Below are 23277 nucleotides of genomic sequence, written 5' to 3' on the forward strand. Positions count from 1 at the left end.
CAACCTCGACAAAGTTGGTCTTGAGCTTTTCAAAGGCCTCCGTGTAGAGCCTGAGCCTCGCGCTGTTTATCTCGAAGGTCCCTGAAAGTTGCTGAGCAGCCAACTGGGAGTCTGAAACTAGTGTCACCCGGCTGGCTCCCATGTGCCACGCGGTCTGCAGGCTGGCTATGAGGGTCTCATACTCCGCTTCATTATTGGTTGCTCGGTAGTCCAGCCGGTCGGACAGGTGCATCCGCTCTTCATGAGGGGAGAGCAGCAGGATGTCAATTCCGCTTCCGAGCCGAGTGGACGATCCGTCCACAAATATTTTCCACATAGCTTCGGGCTCGGGATTTTGCACTTCGGTCACAAAATCTGCCAAGGACTGTGCCTTAATCGCCGAGCGGGGTTGATACTGAATGTCGAACTCACTCAGCTCCGTTGTCCACTTGATGAGCCGCCCGGACGTTTCTGGATTCAGGAGCACCCTTCCTAGCGGGTTGTTCATCATTACGATGATTGTATGCGCCAAAAAATAAGGACAAAGCCTCCGTGCGGCCAGGACTAGGGCAAACGCGAGCTTCTCGAGACCAGTATAGCGGGGCTCAACATCTTTTAAGATATGACTCAAGAAATACACTGGCTGCTCTTCTCCGCCTCCCTTTACCAGTGCCAAGCCGACAGCATGCTCGGTTGATGACAGGTATATGCGGAGCGGCTCACCCACGTTTGGTTTAGCCAGTACAGGTAGTGAATTGAGATAGGCATTTAGCTCTTCGAATGCCCGGTCGCACTCCTGATCCCACTGAAATTTGGTGGCTCGGCGTAGGATCTTGAAAAACGGCAAGCTCCGGTCGGCTGTCTTGGAGATGAATCTTGACAATGTCGTTATCCAGCCGGTGAGGCGTTGCACTTCCCTCAGATTCCTGGGGGGCGGCATGTTTTGTAGCGCTTTCACCTTGCCAGGGTTCGCCTCCATGCCCCGCTCGGTCACAATATATCCCAGGAAGCGCCCGCCTCTTGCTCCGAACAGACATTTTTAGGGGTTCAGTTTGACTCCATACCTCCTCAGTGTTCGGAATGTTTCCTCTATGTCTATGAAAAGGTCGACCGCTCGGAGTGATTTGATTAGTATTCCATCTACGTAGACTTCCAGGTTGCGCCCGATCTGCTCCCGGAATACTTTGTTCATCAGTCGTTGGTAGGTAGCCCCAGCGTTCTTGAGTCCGAACGGCATCACGTTGTAGCAGTAGGTGCCGTCCGCAGTAACGAAGCTCACTTTGTCCTGATCCTCCCGAGCGAGTGGCACTTGGTGGTAGCCCTGATATGCATCCAGCATGCATATTAGCTCACACCCTGAGGTAGAGTCTACCAACTGATCGATCCGGGGCAGAGGGTAAAAATCATTCGAGCATGCCTTGTTCAGATCCCGAAAGTCAATGCAGACTCTCCATTTGTTCCATGGCTTGGAGACCAGCACCACGTTTGCGAGCCAGCTCGGGAACTGCACCACCCTTATGTGGCCGGCCTCCAAGAGCTTCTCCACCTCCGCTCGGATGATGATATTCTGTTCGGCATTGAAGTCCCTCTTCCTTTACTTTACCGGCCGAGCATCTGGTTGGACGTGAAGCTCGTGTTGCGCTATGCTCGGCAAGACTCCTGGCAACTCGTGGGTCGACTAAGCGAAAACGTCGCAGTTTTTCTGGAGGCATATGATCAGCTTCTCTTTTTGGCTTGCTTCCAGGTCGGACGCTATGAAAGTAGTGGCCTCCGGTCGTGCAGGGTGATTCTGTACCTCCTCCTTTTCTTCATAAACTAGAGAAGGTGGTTTTTCGGTTATAGCGTTTACCTCGACTCGTGGCACTTTTCGAGCAGATTTAGCCTCGGCTCGGACCATCTCTACATAGCATCGCCGAGCAGCAAGCTGATCTCCTCGGACCTCCCCAACTTGGTCTTCCACCGAGAATTTGATCTTCTGGCAGAAGGTGGAGACGACCTCTCGGAACTCGTTTAGAGCCGGTCACCCCAGGATAACATTGTACGCCGAGGGAGCGTCGACCACGATGAAGTTGGCGGTCCGTGTTCTTCTGAGTGGCTCCTCTCCCAGCGAGATAGCCAGCCGGACCTGTCCGACTAGCAAAACTTCGTTACCGGTGAACCTGTAGAGGGGGGTGGTCATCGGCAATAACTCGGCTCGGTCAATTTATAATTGGTCGAAGGCCTTTCGAAAGATTATGTTGACCAAGTTGCCTGTATCAATAAAGATGCGGTGAATAGTATAGTTAGCTATTATCGCTCGGATGATGAGGGCGTCATCATGCGGGACTTCGACTCCCTCGAGGTCCCTTAGCCCAAAGCTGATCTCGGGCCCGTTCGCCCACTCCTGACTGCAACCCACCGCATGGATCATCAGCTGCCTGGCGTGCACCTTCCTTGCCCTGTTGGAGTCGCCTCCGGTCGGCCCTCCGGCGATGATGTTAATCTCACCCCTCGACGCATTGCCTCTGTTCTCCTCCTCCCGAGCGGATGGTCGGGGTCGTTCATGCGATGCCCGAGGAATGGTCCTGTGCTGCTAGTTATGCTGCCGCTCGGGGGATTTTCTTTCTACATGCTGACCAGTGCTCTGGTGCTAATGTCGCCTGTCCGGCGAAGGCGATCGACGACGATAGCTCCTTGGCGTAGGATGAGTGATTGGGGGGAGGCTCTGACAGTCGCAGGTGTTGTGAGTCGCTGACTGATGGAGTGAACAAAACATGGGAGTCCATACCTTTCCCCTGGGCTTAGGCCGATCGACCGCTACTTGTTGAACAGCGTGCGACCTTGCTTGCCGATGAGGACGAGCTATCTCTGCGCGGGGTCCTCTCGGTGGTTGGTAATTGGAAGGTGGCTTCCGCTCAGCGTGAGCTGGTGTCTCGGCTGGTGCTTCCTTTTTTCTCTCCATCTGAGCTTCTTCCACGTTGATGTACTCGTTGGCTTTGTTCAGCATGTGGTCGTAGCTGCGAGGCGCCTTTCGGATAAGTTATCGGAAGAATTCACCGTCCACAAGCCCCTGTGTGAACGCGTTCATCATGGTTTCCGAGGTGACCGTTGGAATGTCCATGGCCACCTGGTTGAAACGTTGGATGTAAGCTCAGAGCGACTCCTTCACGCCTTGCTTGATGGCGAACAGACTGACGCTGGTCTTCTGGTAGCGTCTGTTGCTCGCGAAGTGATGGAGGAATGCCGTGAGGAACTCTTTGAAGCTTGTGATCGATCCGTCTGGAAACCTCCGGAACCATCGTTGCGCCGATCCCGAGAGGGTGGTGAGGAACACCCGACACTTCACACCATCTGTATATTGATGCAATGTAGTTGTGTTGTCAAACTTACCCAGATGGTCGTCCGGGTCGGTGGTCCCGTTGTATTCCCCGATCGCCAGGGGTGCGTAATGCTGTGGTAGTGGGTCGCGCAGGATTGACTCGGAGAATTGTCTATTGATCCGCTCGGGGGACGCGTCTGTCCGCGGTGCCTTGCCCTTCCTTGCATCACGGAGGGGCGCCTCATCGGACGAAGAGCCCTGGTCGAGGTTGGCCTGCGCCACTTCCGAGGGCGTTTGGAACAAAGCCCGATGGAATGGTATCGGGGCGGGCAGAGCTTTCACCTGAGTGCCAATCGGGCCCTTGTTTTGGCCCCATATCGAGAGCTGCTCCGGCCGGTCTTCTGGTGCCGCCCGACCGCCTGATGCCGACGTTACCTGTTGTGCTATCCGCTCGGCTTGAGCCTTTTGCTGCTGCTCGACTATCTTGGCCGCCCGCGCTTGGATGAGCGCGTCTAGTTCTTCGGGAGAGAGTGTCATCGTGAGTTGGCGTCCAGCTTCTTCCATCGTCTTTGCTCGGATTCAGGTGAATTCCCACAGACGGCGCCAATTTGATCCTGCCCGAGCGTTGAGCCGACGGACGCTGGGGACGTGACACTCTCCGCTGTCTTCGACTGGTGATGTGGATCTCCGGCGGACCTGCAAAGAAGCCGAGCCGGGAGGGGTTTCCCGGCGACGACCCTCCGACGCTCAAGTCATGCAGCGAAGAGGAGAAACGAAGTAACACTACTGTGGCTACAGTAATCAAGATTGCATACATTCGTCGAAGTCTGGGGGTCCTTATATAGTGTTAGGACCTTCAGATAGCGGCTAGAGAGGGGGGGTGTGAATAGCCGACCTCAAATTATCATTTCTTCCTACAATTTAGGTTAGCGCAGCGGAAATACAATGTAGAAACGAAAGTGGAGAAGATCAAACCTCAAACACGATGATGTAACGAGGTTCGGAGATGATACTCCTACTCCTCGGCGTGTCCGTAAGTTGGACGAAGCCTATCAATCCGTCGGTGGATGAGACCCCGGAAAATCGGCTAATAGAAACTCCTTCTGGGTGGAGAAACCTCGCCACAAACTTCTTGCAACAGCAAGATAGGAGTACAAAGATACAGCACAATACAAAGGCAGTAAGAATGTAAAAACACAGCTTGCCTTCTCGTCGACTGGATGAAGCAGCAACTTCACGAAACACCTACAACAGCAGGAACCAGCCGAAGGAAGCTTCCACGAAGCTTCAGGAAAATGAGAGCTCAACAAAGCTCGCAGATTAAGATCTAAAGAAAAGAGAGGCTCTCTCTCGTAGAGGCACTCGACCCTTTATATCCACGAACTCGCGAACTCGCGAACTGCGAAGAGGGCGAGGATACTAGCCATTGTGACTCAGCGGCCGGACCGATCAGCTCCACCGATCGGTCAGACCTTCTCGATCGGTCTTGGGGACCGATCGGGACTCCTGATCGGTCCCGGACCGATCAGACGTCGCTCAGAGTTGGAAATCTCGATCGGTCTGTGGACCGATCAGACTTCGTGGATCGGTCCACAAACCGATCCCCTCTTTCTTCTCCCGATCTTCTTCGCTCAGATGATTCGATCGGTCACGGACCGATCGGTAATTCAAAACACATCTTTGTTCTTGATCGGTCACGGACCGTCGATCACCAACCAGCGTATCACTAGATCGGTCACCAGACCGATCCAGGTTTAGAGCTCCCAGCCCTAAACCCTACCTGGTCCTGAGAACGAGCTACCGAGCCCTCTCTGACCTAGTCCGGAGAACGAGCTACCGAGCCCTCTCCGACTTCCCATGTCCGGTCCAGAGAACGAGCTACCGAGCCCTCTCTGACCTAGTCTGGAGAACGAGCTACCGAGCCCTCTCCGACTTCATCCGGTCCAGAGAACGAGCTACCGAGCCCTCTCTGACCTAGTCCGGAGAACGAGCTACCGAGCCCTCTCCGACTTCGTCCGGTCCAGAGAACGAGCTACCGAGCCCTCTCTGACCTAGTCCGGAGAACGAGCTACCGAGCCCTCTCCGACTTCGTCCGGTCCAGAGAACGAGCTACCGAGCCCTCTCTGACCTAGTCCGGAGAACGAGCTACCGAACCCTCTCCGACTTCGTCCGGTCCAGAGAACGAGCTACCGAGCCCTCTCTGACCTAGTTCGGAGAACGAGCTACCGAGCCCTCTCCGACTCCATCCGGTCCAGAGAACGAGCTACCGAGCCCTCTCTGACCTAGTCCGGAGAACGAGCTCCCAAGCCCTCTCCGACTTCCCATGCCAAGTTTCCATACTTGGACTTTTCCGTGCCAAGTCTCCATACTTGGACTTTTCCCGTGCCAAGCTCCCTGCTTGGACTTTTCCGTGCCAAGTCTCCATACTTGAACTTTTCTCGTGCCAAGCTCCCTGCTTGGACTTTTCACCAGATGTCTGGTCAATCTTGACCTATCTGGATTTCCCTTGCCTGGCTTCACTCACCAGGACTTTCACCTGGCTTCACTCACCAGGATTTCCCGAATCAGGTCGACTCACCTCGGGTCAACCAGGTCAACCTTGACCAAAGATTGCACCCACAATCTCCCAAGTTTGTATTCTGTCAAACATCATAATACAACTTTTCTACTCTCGTCAAACATCAGAATAGAACTTTTCTATTCTCGTCAAACATCAAAATACAACTCGAGTCAGGTCAACTCGAGTCAGGTCAACCAGGTTAACCTTGACCTAAGGTTGCACCAACATATAGGACCCCGGGGAGGCGCGGGCATGCTTCTCGATGCGTGCACGTTTCCCCAAACATACCTCAGTAGGGTTGTGTCAAAAAGCATGTCTGACGCCATTCCGCAATCATCCGAGCATATCCCGGACGTGACGGTGGAAACTTCCACCGTACGATACTCTTATCTTCTTCGGCCGCTGACCGTGCTGTTTATCGGCGGCAGGTGTCTCGAGAATGAAGTTACTAGCTGTCCTTTTTGTCTCCTAGCGCTCTTGTCTGCTCCCGGGCCGAGCGGACCAGCCGCTCGGCGCTCATGGCCTCTGGGAATGCACATACCTCAGCCCGGGCGGGGAAGCCCTACTCGTGTGCTCGGATGGAATTGCGCCTTATTGTTCTGCGGCTCGGCTGAGCGGCCTGTCTGCCCGGTCATAGACTCTTTTACCTTGAGTATCGGAAACCTGACCCCTGGTCGGGTTGTCTTTCGTCCGGTCCGGGGGACCCTTGGCCGGATGTCCGGTCGGCCGGATGTCCGGTCAGCCGGATGCTTGGTTAGCCCGCCAGGCCGCTCGGCATGACATCTGTCCGCTCGATCTGACTCTGGGGTTGACTCTCGTGACCATTGATCTCCACACGTCATTGACCTCCCGCCAATGAAGGTTTCCCATCCTTTCCATCGTATCACTATAATAATAAAATTTTCAACTTTGATAAAGACGGTTGTTGAACTCACCCTTCAATTGAAATAAAGAAGTGAATATATTGTAACTTCAATGTCTATTAATAATATTTCTCATATGAGCTTAAAAGTTATTTCTTCTAAATTTAGAAGAGAATTTTTAAACGTACATTCTTGATTTTCAAAGTGTACTCCACTATAGAAAAACTATCTTGTGGGGGTATTTTACGTGTTCATTCTCCAAAATTTGCAATTGAGCTTCGTCCCTTTTATTGAATAATCAATCAAGAGTTTACCAAATTTTTAGATTGATTTACTTTGCATGAGCAAAGAAGACGTGAGAAATTGTTCTCTTTAAAATAAATTTATTATCTATTTTTTACTTCTTAAAAGCATCCACATTTTTTTAAACATTGGCAAAGCATCAATGTTTTCTCCAATAACTCTATATCTTATAATTTTTTTACCAACAAGATAAGATTCTATGCAAATCTTACATATATACTTTGTAGCTGGATTGGCTCAATAATATCATGCTAAATCCACTAATAAGCCCATTTAATTTTCCATTAAGAGATTTTGTCACATATATACAAAATATCATATAAAAATATAATTGCAAAAATATAGAAAACATTTTAATGTCTCAAATTCATAAAAATAAAAATGAAACCATCCGACAAGAGAGAAATCATTGTATTTAAATATTGATCAAATAATATAAATGTTTGTAGTATCCCAAAACATCATCTAAATTAAAAAATATAAGTGAAGTGATCCATCATTCAAACTATAAAACTATAAAAATAAACTTAAAAAGTATTTAATCCATAAAGTTAACTCGAATTTCATCCAAATATAATTTCTAAAGAATATTGATACGGTGCATGATAGTGAGATCGGACAACAGACGTGGTCGGAAGTCAAGCCCTCGGGGTGGTCAGAAGTCAAGCCTACGAGGTAGTCAGAAGTCAAGCCCTCGGGACGGTCAGAAGTCAAGCCCACAAAGCAGTCAGGAGTCAAGCTCACGTGGCAGTCAGAAGTCAAGCTTACGTGGTGGTCAAAAGTTCAACCTACGTGGAGGTCAAAAATCCGACCTACGTAGGGGTCAAAGAGTCAGGCTACAGGATGGTCCTGGTTTGGTGCAAGTGACATTCCGGAGTTAAGCCTACATCTCAAGTAGAAGCTCGGAAGGTAAGACCTACAAGTTAAGACTTGCGGACTTGCGGTACAGGATATATGGGTCAAGTAATGTAGGTCGGGATATACAAACCAAGGATGACAGGTCAAGACACTTGTGGTACAGGATACACGGATCAAGCCGTACAGGTCATGATGTACAAACCAAGGATTACATGTCAGGATATGCGGATCAAAGCATACAGGTCAGGATCGGATCAAGCCGTACAGGTCGGGATATGTAAACCAAGGATGATAGGTCAAGACTTGTGGACTTGCGGTACAGGATACACGGATCAAGCCGTACAAGTCGTGATGTACAAGCTAAGGATTACAGGTCAGGATATGCGGATCAAAGCATACAAGTCAGGATCGGATCAGAGCGTACAAGTCGGGATATTTAAACCAAGAATTACATGTCAGGATATGCAGATCAAAGCGTATAGGTCAGGATCAGATCAAGGCATACAGGTCAGGATAGACAAACCAAGGATTACAGGTCAGGACTTGCAGATTTGCGGAGTAGGACACACAGATTAAAGTGTACAGGTCAGAACACACAAGCCAAGGCTCTCAGTGTAACGACCACCCTTCTTACTACTACTACTCTCTAAGGATGACCGTTACTTAACTACTAACTCTACTTAACCGGTATGATTAAAATCCTTGAAGAAACCCTACCGAAAAATTTTGACAGAGTCTCCCCTGTACCGGTGACCATAATCATTAATACATAACATAATATACACAGCCACAGGCGGCTGGAACATATATCAAACACACAAAAGGAATAACATCACCACGCAGTTTAATGAAATCAAATCATGCAAATAATGAATAGCGGAAACAAAATAAAAATATACAATTAACTAACAGCGGAAGACTAAATGACTCATCTAATACATTCTTAATAAATAACAATCTTAATAAATTCTTAAACTAAGTCCCAAGGCTTCCATAGTCCTGGCATCACACACCATCCGCGCCACCTTGTCGCCTTCCTTGCTAAATCTTCTCTTTTCCTTTATCTGCAGTAAGAGGAAGTGTAGTCTATAAGCAAAATTTGCTTAGTAAGCGCTATCTAACTCACAAAATCATGAATGTGCATGTATACGAAAAGAACTAGAAACTATATGCTCTAAAAAGAAATAAAGCATAAACATAACTGCTCATGTCAAACTAATAGCAAAGAAAATCTAAGAAATCTACTCATGTAATTCTAATAGTTAATCATGCTGCTCATCTAATAGGTAAACATGAAAACTACTCATCTACTAAATAAACATGGTAGAATAAGGAACTAAACTTACTGATTTTTAGAACCATATGAAACTTATTTTATTTGTTCTAACTTAATCTTTAATACTTTATATTTATGTAAAACTCGTTTTACTTGTTCAAAAACTTATACTTATAATACTTCAAAATAATAATCAACTTCTTCTTGGGCCCAGGCATAGTACCATCTTATGCGCGTTCCCTAATAGGTTGGGGTAGCGAGCCACCAATCCTAAAAGAGCAGACCTCGGTCTACCAGGGCCAAGACCTCGGAATTGGACACCTGGATTTGTTTAACGACAACCTCGGAAGTCGGGTACTAGCCTCTTCTTAAAAGTAAAATACTTATAATCTTAATTACTTCTTCTTTAAATGCCTTGACATTTTAATAGGCACCCTGTGTGCCAAAATCCCTAAAGTCTCGACTTTGGGATCTACTTAAGGCCTCGGCCTTTTCTTTTCTTTTTTTTATCTTTCTTATACTTTTCTTATAAAAGAATGCTTCTTACAAAACTGAAATGTTTAAACAAATTCTAAAAATGCTTAAATAAAAATCTGCATACAAAGCTTAACATGAATCTACATGCTAAGCTTAACTAAAATCTGCATATTAAGCTTATCTAAAATCTGCATACTATACTTATAAAAATCTGCATGCTATACTTATAAAATCTGCATACTATTCTGCAAACAAACTTAACAAGATTCTGCATATAAACTTTAACAAAATCTTTAACATGCTACAATGGAAATCAGAAGAAAGGAAAGCAATTCACGCATGCTATTCTTAACCTCTTCCAAATCCTAATTCTGTACATAAAGCAACCATCTTTAACAAAATCTTCAACCAAGCTAAGCCTAAGGAAAAGTTTCTGCTGCTATCAAAGGTTAACTCGTAATGTACTAAAACATGCAAACATGTAGGGGAGCTATACTGTCATTCAACATATGGTTCACAAAACAACTTTTGGAAGAGACAACTAAGAGCTTGTACACATGAAAGGGGAACTAGAATAAAATCAACCCTACAGCATAATTCCGTACAATACTATTAAGCTATCCCAAACTAAATCGAAGACAAACATGATCATGATATCAAGACCACGATTCCCTTAACCATGCTCATCTTGAAAAAGAAAAGAACTTCACATTAAACAGCCAAATGCGTAAGAACCTATATCTATTCCAAATCTCTCCTATATACCCATGTTATCTCAAGGAAGAACCTGCACAACATCATTAGACCAAAGCTAGAACTTCATAAGAAACCCAATCTAAGTCTCATTCTTTCAGTTAAGAAATCGGAACTGAGCTCAACCGTAGATAACTCGATCACCACAGAACCACGGAAAACCTTTCTGATGAACATTGAGCTTCTTTCATACAGCAAACACTAGCTAAATTTCGAATCCAAACTAAAGGAGCAAGAACCCCTGTGAAACCTCGAGACAATTCAAAAACACATCCGGAAAGAGGCCAATCGAAAAGAACTCACGCCAATTCGAAAACAAGAAAGAAACGAGAATCCGGAACTACTCTTCTGCAGGTGAGTAGCAACTTACCTTAGGCTTTTCTTGGACTTATAGCCAAGGAAGACCTTTAGGGTTTCGGAGAAACCGCAAGACTCGTCAATTTCTTCTCGTCACCGTGTTCTCCTTGACGGGGTGCTCGCGACGGTGGAAAAACCCCTTGGAAAGACCCCTTGGTCGGCCGCCGGAGAGAAGACCTAGCCTCGGCTTCGTCTTCGCCCGAGAAGGAATCGCCGTCGCTCGCGATCGGGAGAGGAAAGGAGAGGGGAAAGGGTTTTCGGTTTGGGAATTTACCACCTCAACTTATCCCTCTTTATAATCTCCATATTCTATTAACTTGTTAAATAATTTTCCTACCTTTTCTAAACAGAACCGACGGCTGGAATAGTTGGTCAGCCAGGTTTTGACCAAATCACAAGTCTGGGTTTCGAATCCCTCAACCGTGCACCTTTTTCCCAATTTATTTTAAATGTTCCAACTTTTGCTTAAATGGAATTTTTCTCCTTCTTTAATAAGAAATGATCGCTGGATCAGTTGGTTGGCTGCGTTCGGCTTAAGGCGCATCTCGTGGGTTCGAATCCCGGTTGCAACTTATTTTCTTCCTATTATTTCTCGCTATTAACTTCTATTACTTAAATAAAATTCTTCCTTTACTAAATAAAATAATAACTGCTAGCCCAGTTGGTTAGCTGGGTTTTACTTGGGTCAGGGGTTGCCGGTTCGAGCCTCGGCTTGGACATTTTATTTTGTCACAACTTCTTTCTTTTGGTAAAAATACCGAACTCCAAAAATTACGTAAAATTACTCTAAAAATTTCTAAAAATCTCTAGAATTTTTCTAAAGCATTTCTAGATTTTAATAATGTCTTTTAGGACTCCAAATCATGAAATTTGGGGTGTTACACTCAGAGCAGGATATTCGGACCAAAGACATACGGTCGAGAGGGGGACCTGGATCTACCAAGATAGATCGAATGGCAAATATAGGGTGGGACGTACAGATCTGGATTGGCGGGACAACAAACAAGCCAGAGAATGCGCTGGGAAAGACAGGTCTGTGTTCACAGGGCAGGAATTGCGGGTGCAAGGAACCAAGCTAAGGATAACGGATCGGGGTAGGCAACGCTATACGACAATCAAGCCAGGGAGTCGTAATAACCTGTCAGAGAATAATCAGTGTCTGTCAGAGAATATGCTAATGGTCTGAAACTCATTGTCCGTTGATCCCTTCCTAGACCTATGGGAAGACGCCACGTATCATTCACCGCCAGACCAATCCTGACAACCGACATTCCCTGACACCCGTCAGACTCTAGAAGCATCCACGACCATATAAAAAGGAAGCTTTGTCTCTATGCAGGTACGCTCACTCATCATTTCATTCTCGTCTTTTACTTTTCGTCCTTTCACTTGTTTTTGGGGAAAAAATACCTGACTTGAGCGTCGGAGGACCTGACCTGAAGACTTTTTCCCTGGTTCTAGGTCTCTAACATAGAGGTGGCTTGTCTGAGTGTGCGCAGGGCCCTCGCGTCATCATCCTCGTCACCACTCCCCTGTCATCCGCTCGTGAGAACCCTTCTTGCAGGTACCAAATCAACCAGGCGTCACGGCGACTTTCCGTCAGCACCAGCGACAATGCGGTCAGCCTCTGTCCGACTCAATTTCCAGAAAGGATCACAAATATAGTGTCAAAAACCTAATTCGAATTTCTAAGAAGATATAATTTTAAATATAGATATATAGTCTTAAAATGTCAATTAAATTTCCAACACAAATATAATTTCCAAAAAAACATCACCTTCGACTTCTTTCCTACACTAACACTCCACCCACTTAATCCTGACAAATTATCAGCACAAGAGTTTGTCATTGCCATTATATGAAAAATCTAACTCTGCCTTAATGCCAAAGAAAAAGACGTACGGATTGGATTGCATGGGAATTATGTTTATTTTCTTTGTCTACTTAAAATAAAAGGAGAGACAATTTCTAGTGTAGATTTTCCTGAAGATCTAGTCGTATTCTTTGAGGATCATGCAGCCACTTCCATATTCATTTCCAGTGTCCTCAATGCTTCACTGCAAGGAAAAAGTAGTCATATATATATATATATATATATATATATATATATATATATATATATATATTAGGAAATAAGTAAAAGACGACCTTCGGCTATTTGCATGGTGATCCTGATCGACATATCTCGGTTGAACTCTTGAAATAAGGAGGAATTAATGGAGAAAAGTCTGCGACGATTGTGATGATGATGGTGATCATAAGAAAGTCGATCCACTTGGAGACCACATGCCTTCTTAGTCATCGACCATGCGTTCGCTGACCTCTTCCTCCAGAAGTCAACTGCACCAGATTACCAAAACCTACCAACTCACAAGTGGGCAAAAAATTATAAGCTATAATTGCAACTAGCAACACTACTATTCACCTAATGAATATTTGGAGTAATCAAAAGTGCCAACTTTTTGATGAATTTAATTTAGATCAGATATAAGAACTAAGATGGATTTGATATCAGCCCCCACCACGGTGTAGTTTAGTTGGTATTCGGATGGTAGTTATTTCATTGGGTGAGGATCAAATCCTGTTAAATTCATTCTTTTGAAGATTAAATATCCTCTCACCTAAGAGGACGTTCGGCATCCTGCGTCAAGTCAATCTTCTATCAAGTTAGGCATCTCATGAGGTTGACTTCCTTCAGGTTAGGTTTCAATAGATCGACATCCTTCAGGTCATCTTTTAATAGACAGATTTCCTTTAGGCAGCTTCAATCGACCAACTTCCATCATACCGACTTATCCTTTGAGCAAAGATTTGAAAAGACTCAAGAGAGAGCTTAAAAGGTAGAGTAGAGAAAAGTAAGAAAAATAGAGAGTTAGTTACCTAAAGTGAAAGAATGTTCCTGGTTTAGATCACACCTCTTCCTTTGTTGCTTCAACAAATGCTGAGTCAATTCTCAATTTGTACCGACCACATTCAAATATGATTAGACCTGAATTAACTTGAGGTATTCTTTAAGTGCTGATTTGGTCGGAGCTTGATTTGATTTGACTCGGACTCGATCTAAATTGATCTGAGCTCGGTCTGACTCAACTTGAGCTCGATTGGCCTTGAACCAATTCGGTTTAACTCGAACTGAGCTCTATTTTGACTTATTGTCCTATTCACATTGCCAAAAGTTTATCTATATAATTAAATTGCAGGTGGTGAGTTCTACCATAGGCAGATAATTTAAGCACTCGGCATGTCGTCTTCAAAGATGCAGTTGAAGGGGCGGCGGCCGCCGCCGCTGGCTGTTCGTGATGAGTCGCACAAGGCGCAGAAGCCCCAGCGGAAGGCCGTCGTCGTGTACCTGGTGTCGCCCGATGTCATCCATGCCGACGCCAGCGAGTTCAAGGCGCTGGTGCAGAGCCTGACAGGGCCGTCGTCGTTGCCGGCCGCCGTCAAGTCCGCCGGCAACCCGCAGCAGTTTCCGGTGAGGGTGAAAGCCCGAGGGCCGAAGCGCTCCGGCGGTATGTCGACCGGGGAGTCGTTGGCCTTGGTTGGAACTCCCCCCTTGTCGCCGTCCTCGCCTGCGCTGCCTGCTCTGTTCTTGCATGACCTGAGCCCTCCTTGTTTGTGGCCAGGCGTCGCCGGAGACGGAGTTCCGATCGATGAGTGAGGAGTTGGAGGATTTTGGGAGGGCGGAAGGAGATTTTTACTAGGATGTTTTTATCAAAATTATTTCTAATTTGGGTTCATTTGACAATTTTATAAAACGGTTCAATTCAATATAAATCTCCAATTAGATTTATATTGAATAAAGTTGTTCTATGAAATTTTCAAATGGATAAAAAAATTATGGATAGTTTTGGTAGAAGATTTTAGGAATGATAAATGAGAAAGAAGTGGCCATAATTTTTTTTTTTTTTACTTTTTGGTGGTGTTGTAGTAGTAGTGATGTAATCATTTAAATTAAGTTTGATAGGGAGCATATTGCATGCATGTTTAATAACTTATAATTAAATAATTTTATAATAACAAATGATCTTGTCCGAAATTTGAATCGGATGAAGAGTGGATGAAGTATCGTAGGTGTTGACGGGGAAGAGACAGTGATGCTGCGGTCGCACAGGCTTCAGAGAACGGATACCCACGTGGCCTTGAAGGACTGCTGGGTCTGAGCCGGCGGTACTAGAACTCTGCACACACTCAGACAAGCACACGGAATGTTAGAAGCCGAGAACTAGGAAAAAAGTCCCTAGAGCAGACCTTCCAACGCTCCAATCAGGTACTTTTTCCCCAGATGAAGAGTGTACGAAGAAGAAAAGTAGAAAACAAGTGTGCAAGTGAGCGTACCTGCGCAAGGGAGGACATTCCTTTTTATACGACAATGTGTACCTTCTGGAGACTGACCCCTGCCAGAGGGTGTCCGGTGTCAGAACTTGTCGGGTGGTGGAGGACACGTGGCCTTCTCATATAGACTGGAGGAAGGTTCTATTTTTAGATGACCCCTACCGTTGGAATATTCCTTGACATGCAATAGTTATTCTCTGACAGATGGTTATTGATATGGTGCATGATCGTGGGGTCAGTAAGATGATGCGGTTAGGAGTCAAGACCATAGGATGGTTAGGAGTCAGGCTTACGTGGAAGTCAGAAGTCAAGCTTACGTGGAGGTTAGAAGTCTAGCCCCCGTGGAGGTCAGAAGTCAAGCTTGCGTGACTGTGGTCAGAGTCCCAGTTGACGGGGCAATCAAAGAATAGGATTCCAAGTTGGATCGGATCCAGCCTCGATAGCAATCAAGAACCGGGCTCACAGGCCGGGTACAACCGAGAATTGGATCCACAGACCAAGCACAGCTAAGGAGAGGACCCACAGGCCAGGTAGGGGCGCAGAAGGAAAGGCCTCGGGCGAAATACAGCAGGCCAGGATACAGACCTATCGTACAGGTCGGAACGTGCTAGCCATGGATAACAGCGAACAAAAGCAGGTCGGGATATAGACTTGGCGTACAGGTCGGAACGTACACGCCATGGATAACAGCGAACAAAAGCAGGTCGGGATACAGATCTGCGTACAGGTCAGAACGTACAGGCCATGGATAACAACGAACAGAAGTAGGTCGGGATACAGATATGGCGTACAGGTCGGAACGTACACGCCATGAATAACAGTGGACAGAAGTAGGTCGGGATACAGACCTGACGTACAGGTCGGAATGTACAGGCCATGGATAACAGCGAACAGAAGCAGGTCGGGATACAGATCTGGCGTACAGGTCGGAACGTACACGCCATGGATAACAGCGGACAGAAGTAGGTAGGGATACAGACCTGACGTACAGGTCAGAACGTACAAGCCATGGATAACAGCGAACAGAAGTAGGTCGGGATACAGATTTGGCGTACAGGTCGGAACGTACAGGCCATGGATAACAGCGAACAGAAGCAGGTTGGGATACAGATCTGTCGTATAGGTCGGAACGTATAGGCCATGGATAACAGCGAACAGAAGCAGGTCGGGATACAGATTTGGCGTACAGGTCGGAACGTACACGCCATGGATAATAGCGGACAGAAGCAGGTCGGGATACAGATCTGGAGTACAAGTCGGAATGTACAGGCCACGGATAACAGCTGACAGGAGCAGGTCGGGATACTGGCCTGGCCCACAAGTCGGGACATACAAATCACGGATCACAGCATACAGAAGCAGGTCGGGGTACAAACTTAGGAATGCAGACCTAGCGTCCAGGCGCCCTAAGACAAACAAGCTAGGGAATCGTAACTGCCTGTCAGAGAATGTCAGAGAATAATCAGTATGTCAGGGAATATGCTAACAGTCGGGGCTCATTACCTTTGATTCTACCGCCAGCCTATAAGAAGGTGCCACGTGCCATTCACCGCTAGACAAAGCCTGACAGCCGACATTCTCTAACACTCGTCAGACCCAGAAACTTCCGTTGCAATATAAAAAGGGATGCTTTGTCCCTTATGTAGGTACGCTCACTCGTCATTTCTTGCTCGTCTTTACTTTTCGTCATTTCTCTGTATTTTTTGGGGAAAAAGTACTTGACTTAAACGTCGGAGGGCTTGATCCGGAGACTTTTCTCCTGGTTTCTGGTCTCTAACGACTCGTGGGCTCGTCTGAGTGTGCGCAGAGCCGCAGTGTCATCATCCTGGTCATCTTCCTTTGTCAGCCGCCCCGTGCGAACCTTTCCGAGGGGTGCCAGGTAGATCAGACGCCGCGGTGACTTCCTGTCAACTTCCAGTACATCAATGTCCGCCTTCACCCGACTCAGCTTTCGGACGGGATCAATTATGATTCCTTGACCCGTTGTCACATAGCGCCTTCTATCTCGCCCGGGTATGATTGAGACAGTCCAGGTCGGTCTGCTAAGTGCTGATGAACAGACTGGGTGGACAGAAGGGCGCAACCAGAGTCCCTTTTTCTCTGCATGCTCTGATCTAGAATGACCTGAGCAATCTTATTTGTGGCCAGGCGTCGCCGGTGACGGAGTTCCGATCGATGAGTGAGGAGTTGGAGGATTTTGGGAGGGCGGAAGGATATTTTTACTAGGATGTTTTAATCAAAATTATTTGTAATTTTGGTTCATTTGACAATTTTATAAAACGGTTCAATTCAATATAAATCTCCAATTTGATTTATATTGAATAAAGTTGTTCTATGAAATTGTCAAATGGATAAAAAAATTATGGATAGTTTTGGTAGAAGATTTTAGGTATGATAAATGAAAAAGAAGTGGCCATAATTTTTTTTAAAAACTTTTTGGTGTTGTAGTAGTGATGACGTGATCAGTGTAAATTAAGTTGATATGGAGCATATTGCATGCATGTTTAATAACTCATAAATAAATAATTTTATAATATCAAACCCATTAATAAATAATGAAATAGACTCAAACTAAGAACTCAATAACATTTAAATCAATTTATTTAATTTATTTTAAAATTCGAATTACCTTTTTTGATTACACGCATTCATGTTCGAGCTCCTCTCCGAGCTGGAGCACATGTTGAATCATCAGATTCGACTCCTCGTACGAAGAACCTCCTTCCTCCATTGCCTTCCTGGCCTTCTCCCCCAGTTCCCTCGCTCTCTTCCTCCTCTCTTCTCCTTCCTCCCCTCCGTCCATCAACTCCTTCACCGCCTTCTCCACATCCTCCCCGCCGATCAAACCATGGCTGAGATGAGAGATGAAGACGGCCTCGGTATTGGGCTTGAGCGCCACGCCGATCCCCAGCACATTCACCACCAGCTTCTCGTTGAGGAACTGGTCCCAAAAGTGTGGCCACGTGATCATCGGCACGCCGGCTGCCACCGCCTCCAGCGTCGAGTTCCAACCGCAGTGCGTCATGAATCCCCCCACCGAAGGGTGCGATAAGATGAGCACCTGCGGCACCCACCCCCTCGTCGTCAGACCACGAGCCCGCGTCCTCTCCTCAAACAGGGATAGCCACGCCTCCATCTCCTCCTCCGACGTCTCCTCCTGCTTCACCGCCCAGAGGAACGGCCTGTTCGATGCCTCCAGGCCGAGCCCCACCGCCTGCAGATGCGACGGGCTGTTCCTCACCAGGCTCCCGAAGTTGACGTACACCACCGACCCGGGCTCGTTGGCGTCCAGCCATCTCAAGATGCGGTCGGCCACGTCGGTCGCCACCCGGTTCCCTCTCGACACCTTCTCCCCGTCCTTGTAACAGAGGGCAAAGGGGCCGACGGGCCAAACCCTCTTGCCGACCGCCTTCTCGTATCCATCGAGATACGGCGACTCCAATTCACGGAAGGTATTGATCAAGAAACCATGGGCAGAGGATTGATCCTCCACCCACTCCTCGCGATACCTCTTGAACCCTGGTAGGTCGAAGAACCTGCTCGACTGGGCGCGCACCGTCTCTACTCGGTGAGGCAACTCGGGCACAAGGAGGGGTTCGAACGGCGACGAAGCAGAGTCCTCTGCGTGCTCCAGCTCGCTCACGGCGTGGCTGCAGAGGAGGTAGAAGCAGGAGGACGACTCGAAGATCAAACGAGGGATTCGCAGCTCCCGAGCCACGTCGCCCGTCCACAGTATGCAGGAGTCGGAGACGAGGCAGCTCGGCTTGGGCCGGCCCCGCTGCTGCCGGAGGTGGAGCAGCAGCGGCTCCCGCAGCATCCCGAACGCCGTGAAAAAATTGTGGGTGAGATCGGCGGAGGGGATGAGGTCGATGCTCTCGCATCCCTCCGGCAATCCGGCCTCTGCGCAGGGAAAGCGGATCTCGACGAGTCGGATCGGCGGTTCGTCGCCGCCGGCGGCCTCGTTGGCGCGGTCAACAACGTAAGCGCAGCGGGAGGCGTTGGCAGGGGTAGTGACGACGGTGACGAGGGCGCCGCGGAGGGAGAGGACGCGGGCCAAGTCGATCATGGGGATCATGTGGCCTTGAGCAAGGAAGGGAATCAGGACGAAGTGGACGGGCTTCCGATTGCTGCCGCTCATGGTGAAAATCCGCCTGCACTATGCTCGACGCTACCTGCAGGGAAGTGATCGATCGAGTGCATTGAAGTAGATAGGAGCGAAGTTGCGTTGCCGGGCTCCAAACGAATCATCCGGCGGAAATTTAGATAACAATTTTGTGGAGCAGATACATGCCACGCGTTTGACAAATCAAGAGAGAGTTTTTTTTAGAAGGACCGTCCGCTGTCGACACTTTTTCGATCAGGTCGAATATGAGAATAGGGTCACCTGCTCTAAAAGGCGAAAGAGAGCTAAAAGGCGAAAGAGAGCTGCTTTTCCCTCCCCGTTCACACGCACCCCTCCCCTTTCCTCTCTCTCACTGCCAAAAGACGCATGTACTCTCCTCTTTATTTTTTTTTTAATTTTTTTTATTTCATTTAATTCTCATTTAATTTTAATTTTTAAATTAATTTTATTTAAAAATAACTCTCATATAATTATATTTTTAATTATATTTAGTTTTTATTTTTAAATTAATTTAATTTATTATTTTTTATCAATACTTTATTTTTCAATTTTATATAAATTTTATTTAGTTTTTATTTTTTAATTAATTTAATTTATTATTTGTTTCATAATACTTATATTTTTTCGATTTTTTTAAATTTTATTTATTTTTATTAATTTTTTAAATTAATTTCTTTATCAATTTTTTTATCAATTTTTTTTTTCAATAATTTTTTTATATATTTATAATCTTTTATTTATTTTTAGTTTATATTTAAAACTAAAAAAATACTACCAATTGATCCTGTCCGAACCAAGAGTCAGCGGACGCTGGGCACGTGACGCTCTCTGCTGGATCCTCGAGTGCTCCGGCGAACCTGCAACAAAACCGAGCCGGGAGGGGTGTCCCGGCGACGGTCTTCCGACGCTCAAGTCAGGTAAGTGGTGGAGAGAGTGGCTGCCAAATTTATATTATGCGTACCTTTGGCGAAGTAATAGCCTCTTTATATAGGACGGAGAAGGAACTGATGCACGCCCACCGAGGTGCGTACGTGTCAATAACCCATACCACGGTATGCACTTGTCAGAGAGCTTACCTGACACCATGCTGCCACAGTCCGAGCATGTTCTTTGATGGGACGGCAGGACCACCCGTTGTCAGACTAGAAGTATGGCACAGCCATACGACTTGACGGCTGTCAGAAGATGTCCCTACCCGGCCCGCCGAGCGGGCGATGAACGTCGTCCGGACGACCTTGATTCTTTGCGCCGGGCGGCACCTCCTTCCGCTCGGTCATTACACCTTGCTTTATTTGAGCGTGGACCCTGGTCCGTACGGTGCCTTTTACTATCAGTTTCGGTCGGCTCGCCCTTTTTGGTGAGCCATGGACCTGACCTCCCTCGCTGACTCCCTCTTATGGGGTTCCGGTTTTTACCGGATCACTTGCCTTCCTCTCGAGTCTAGTCGAAGGAGGCAAAGTCCGAGCCGATCTGTCGAACAATGATCATTGCCTTAGGCCGCTCGGCCAGGCATAAAGATGCTCATCCGTGCGGCGATATCTGTCTGTCCGGCGATACTTTGTCCATGCCTTATATTTTCTGGGAATCGATGTCCGTTGTTCTCCCTCACTACCCATCACGTGCTCTGCGCACGGTAAGGGGAGCTCATTAAATGCGGCTAGTAACCGGCTGACACGTGGCGACCGTGCATTTGTCAGAGTATGGCGGTTGCGTCACTTTCGATGGGACAACCGCCGTTTGAAACGGACGATCCGATGACAACCTCGATATCGACGACCTGGATCGGACGGTGGAGATCGTTTCCGGGCGGCGATATAAGACCCTTGACTTCGTTTCCGCCGCATTTCGTCTTCTTCGTTTCCAGACTCCTGTCATTCCCCCTCTCGCCGGCGACCTTGTTCTCAGACTTTCCGACGATCACACGGCTTCTTCCGGTCATTTTCCTCGCCTGTAAGAGCCTTTTTCTCGCTTCAGACGCATTCTTCTTTCTGTTAATCATCCTTTTCAGCCGGTTTTCTTCCATTGCTTGAACCATCCTCTTCTATCCCGCATTCTGGCCTTTCGATCATGACCAGTACCTCGCAGTCAACAGGCGGTGCTCCGGGTCTTTGGTACTCGAACATGGAAAGTCGGTTCGACGAGGAAGACGCCATGCGCCTCACTCGAGCATATGACCTACCGACCGACCACGAAATAGTGTTAGCCACGCCTTCCGATCGGCCTAACGATCACTGTTGTCTTCTTCCGGGATCAATTCCTGGCCGGACTACGTTTTCCTCCTCACAAGTTTTTCTTAGAAGTTTGCAACTATTTCCGCATTCCGCTCGGCCAAGTAGTTCCTAATTCTATTAGATTGCTGAGCGGAGTGGTAGTTTTGTTCAAACTGAACGGCATTCCCTTAACCCCAAAAATCTTCCACTACTTCTACTATCCCAAGCAAGCCGAGTGGGGCACCTTTGTTTTCCAATCTAGGATAGGCTTCGTCCTTTTCGATAATATGCCGAGCTCCAACAAACACTGGAAGGAGCATTTTTCTATATACGCTTTCCGAGCGGCCCACTTTCCGCACCAAGTGGCAGACGGCTATGCGCAACCCGAGCTCGGCAAGTTTAGAGGTGACGCGGACTATCTCCATGCAGAACGGCTAGTCGGTCAGCGCTACCACATTGACAAGATGCTTCTCCCAGGAGTATGCATATATTGGCTTGTCTTCTACACCACCGATCTGCCTTGTAGCATGAGTAAGCTTCCCTATCTTCCCCTTTATTTTGGTCTAACTGCTTTATTCTCTGCTTCTGCAGCTGAGGTCATGTGGCGGGCCAGAGCCACCGAGACGGCCAAACTGACGGCCGCTCGAACGGGGCATTGCTCCAGCTGATCCGGCCGGCGAAGAAGGTGAGGGGACGCCAACGGTCCCAGAACCCCGGACGCCCCTGCCCCTCCCGGTGAGGCCACGGGCAATATAGAACCTGCGAGTGAAGCTGAAGTGGAGGGCCGTTCGGCCGATGATGTGCCGCTGCGCACTCGGAAACGCCGGCGACCGGAATCCGCACCTGCCTCTACACTTGATGAGCCACAACCTGAGCGGGGTGCAGATGCGCCGGTGCTGTCCGGAATAGTTTCCCTCGAGAGTACCCCGACCCCTCAAGATTCCCCGAGGGCCAGCTTGGAAGTGCCGCCGTCCAGCCCTTCGAGGACTCGACGACGTCTCAGGCGTTTAGGCGAGCTACCCACCTCTTCTGCTGGCGGGCCATCTCAGAGCGGGCCGAGCGGCCAGAATTTACTTAAAACCGTTCTGCGCCTCCCTTCAGAGGCGTACATGGCTGCCGCCGATCGGCCGGTGTTTCCTGAGCAGATGATCACCCTGACGGGCCCTCTCGCACAAGCTTGGATAGATGCTCGGAGTCGGATAGCTAAGTTGACTCCCGGGCAGCTCGGCGACAGCAACCTTCAATCAGCCACCGGGGTATAGCCCTTCCCCCTCTTCTCTCTCTTATTTGAAGTTTTTACCCTGTTCGTGTTTGCTAGCAGAACTGGGTGGAGCAGATCGCCATTAGCGATCGGTTGGCCGAGCTGGAGGAGGAACTGAAGAAACAAAAGCCAGGCAGTCGACGGCCGCTCTGGAGAAGGCCAAGAAATCGCTAGAAGCCGAACGGAAACGAGCCTCTGATCTGGCGAGCAAGGTCGTTCGGCTTGAAACAATGATTAAGCAGCGAGACAAGGAGATCCAGACGGCGACCACTCGGAAGCAACAGGCCATCAACGATATGGACCACATGAAGGTGGAGATCCGGGGACTGGAGCAACGCATCAAGGACTTGGATGCTCTGCTGGCCACCGAAAAAGAGAGCCGCTCGTCTGATCTCCAAAGATTCGATGGAGACTTGAAGGATCTCCAAGCTGCTAGCGACGCTGCCCATGCCGCGCTCAAGGAGTATCAAGAGGGGGAGTCGGCCCGCTCGGACGAAGTGAGGAAGGCGTTCCTCCGCTCGGAAGGCTTCGGAGAGAAGTTTACCGACAAGATATCCCTCACGTTCGAGGAGGCCATCAAGGCGGCGGTGGGCTATCTGAAGACCAAAGGTCACCTGTCTGCCGAGC

General features: G+C 47.9%; 2 protein-coding genes across 2 annotated transcripts; one reads left to right on the plus strand and one right to left on the minus strand.

The window, feature by feature from the left end:
* Positions 1-13965: 13965 nt before the first annotated feature.
* On the plus strand, positions 13966-14382 carry LOC121993864 (protein MKS1-like). Its single transcript, XM_042548145.1, has one exon. It carries the CDS (start codon positions 13966-13968, stop codon positions 14380-14382), a length of 417 nt encoding a protein of 138 aa, XP_042404079.1.
* Positions 14383-17620: 3238 nt separating this feature from the next.
* LOC121995642 (UDP-glycosyltransferase 73C6-like) lies at positions 17621-19382 on the minus strand. The gene has a single exon (XM_042549382.1). The coding sequence runs from the start codon at positions 19192-19194 to the stop codon at positions 17695-17697; it is 1500 nt and encodes a 499-aa protein (XP_042405316.1). The 5' UTR covers positions 19195-19382; the 3' UTR covers positions 17621-17694.
* Between the last annotated feature and the right edge of the window lie 3895 nt (positions 19383-23277).

This window comes from Zingiber officinale, chromosome 6A (assembly GCF_018446385.1).
Source record: "Zingiber officinale cultivar Zhangliang chromosome 6A, Zo_v1.1, whole genome shotgun sequence".
Classification (NCBI taxonomy): Eukaryota; Viridiplantae; Streptophyta; class Magnoliopsida; order Zingiberales; family Zingiberaceae; genus Zingiber; species Zingiber officinale.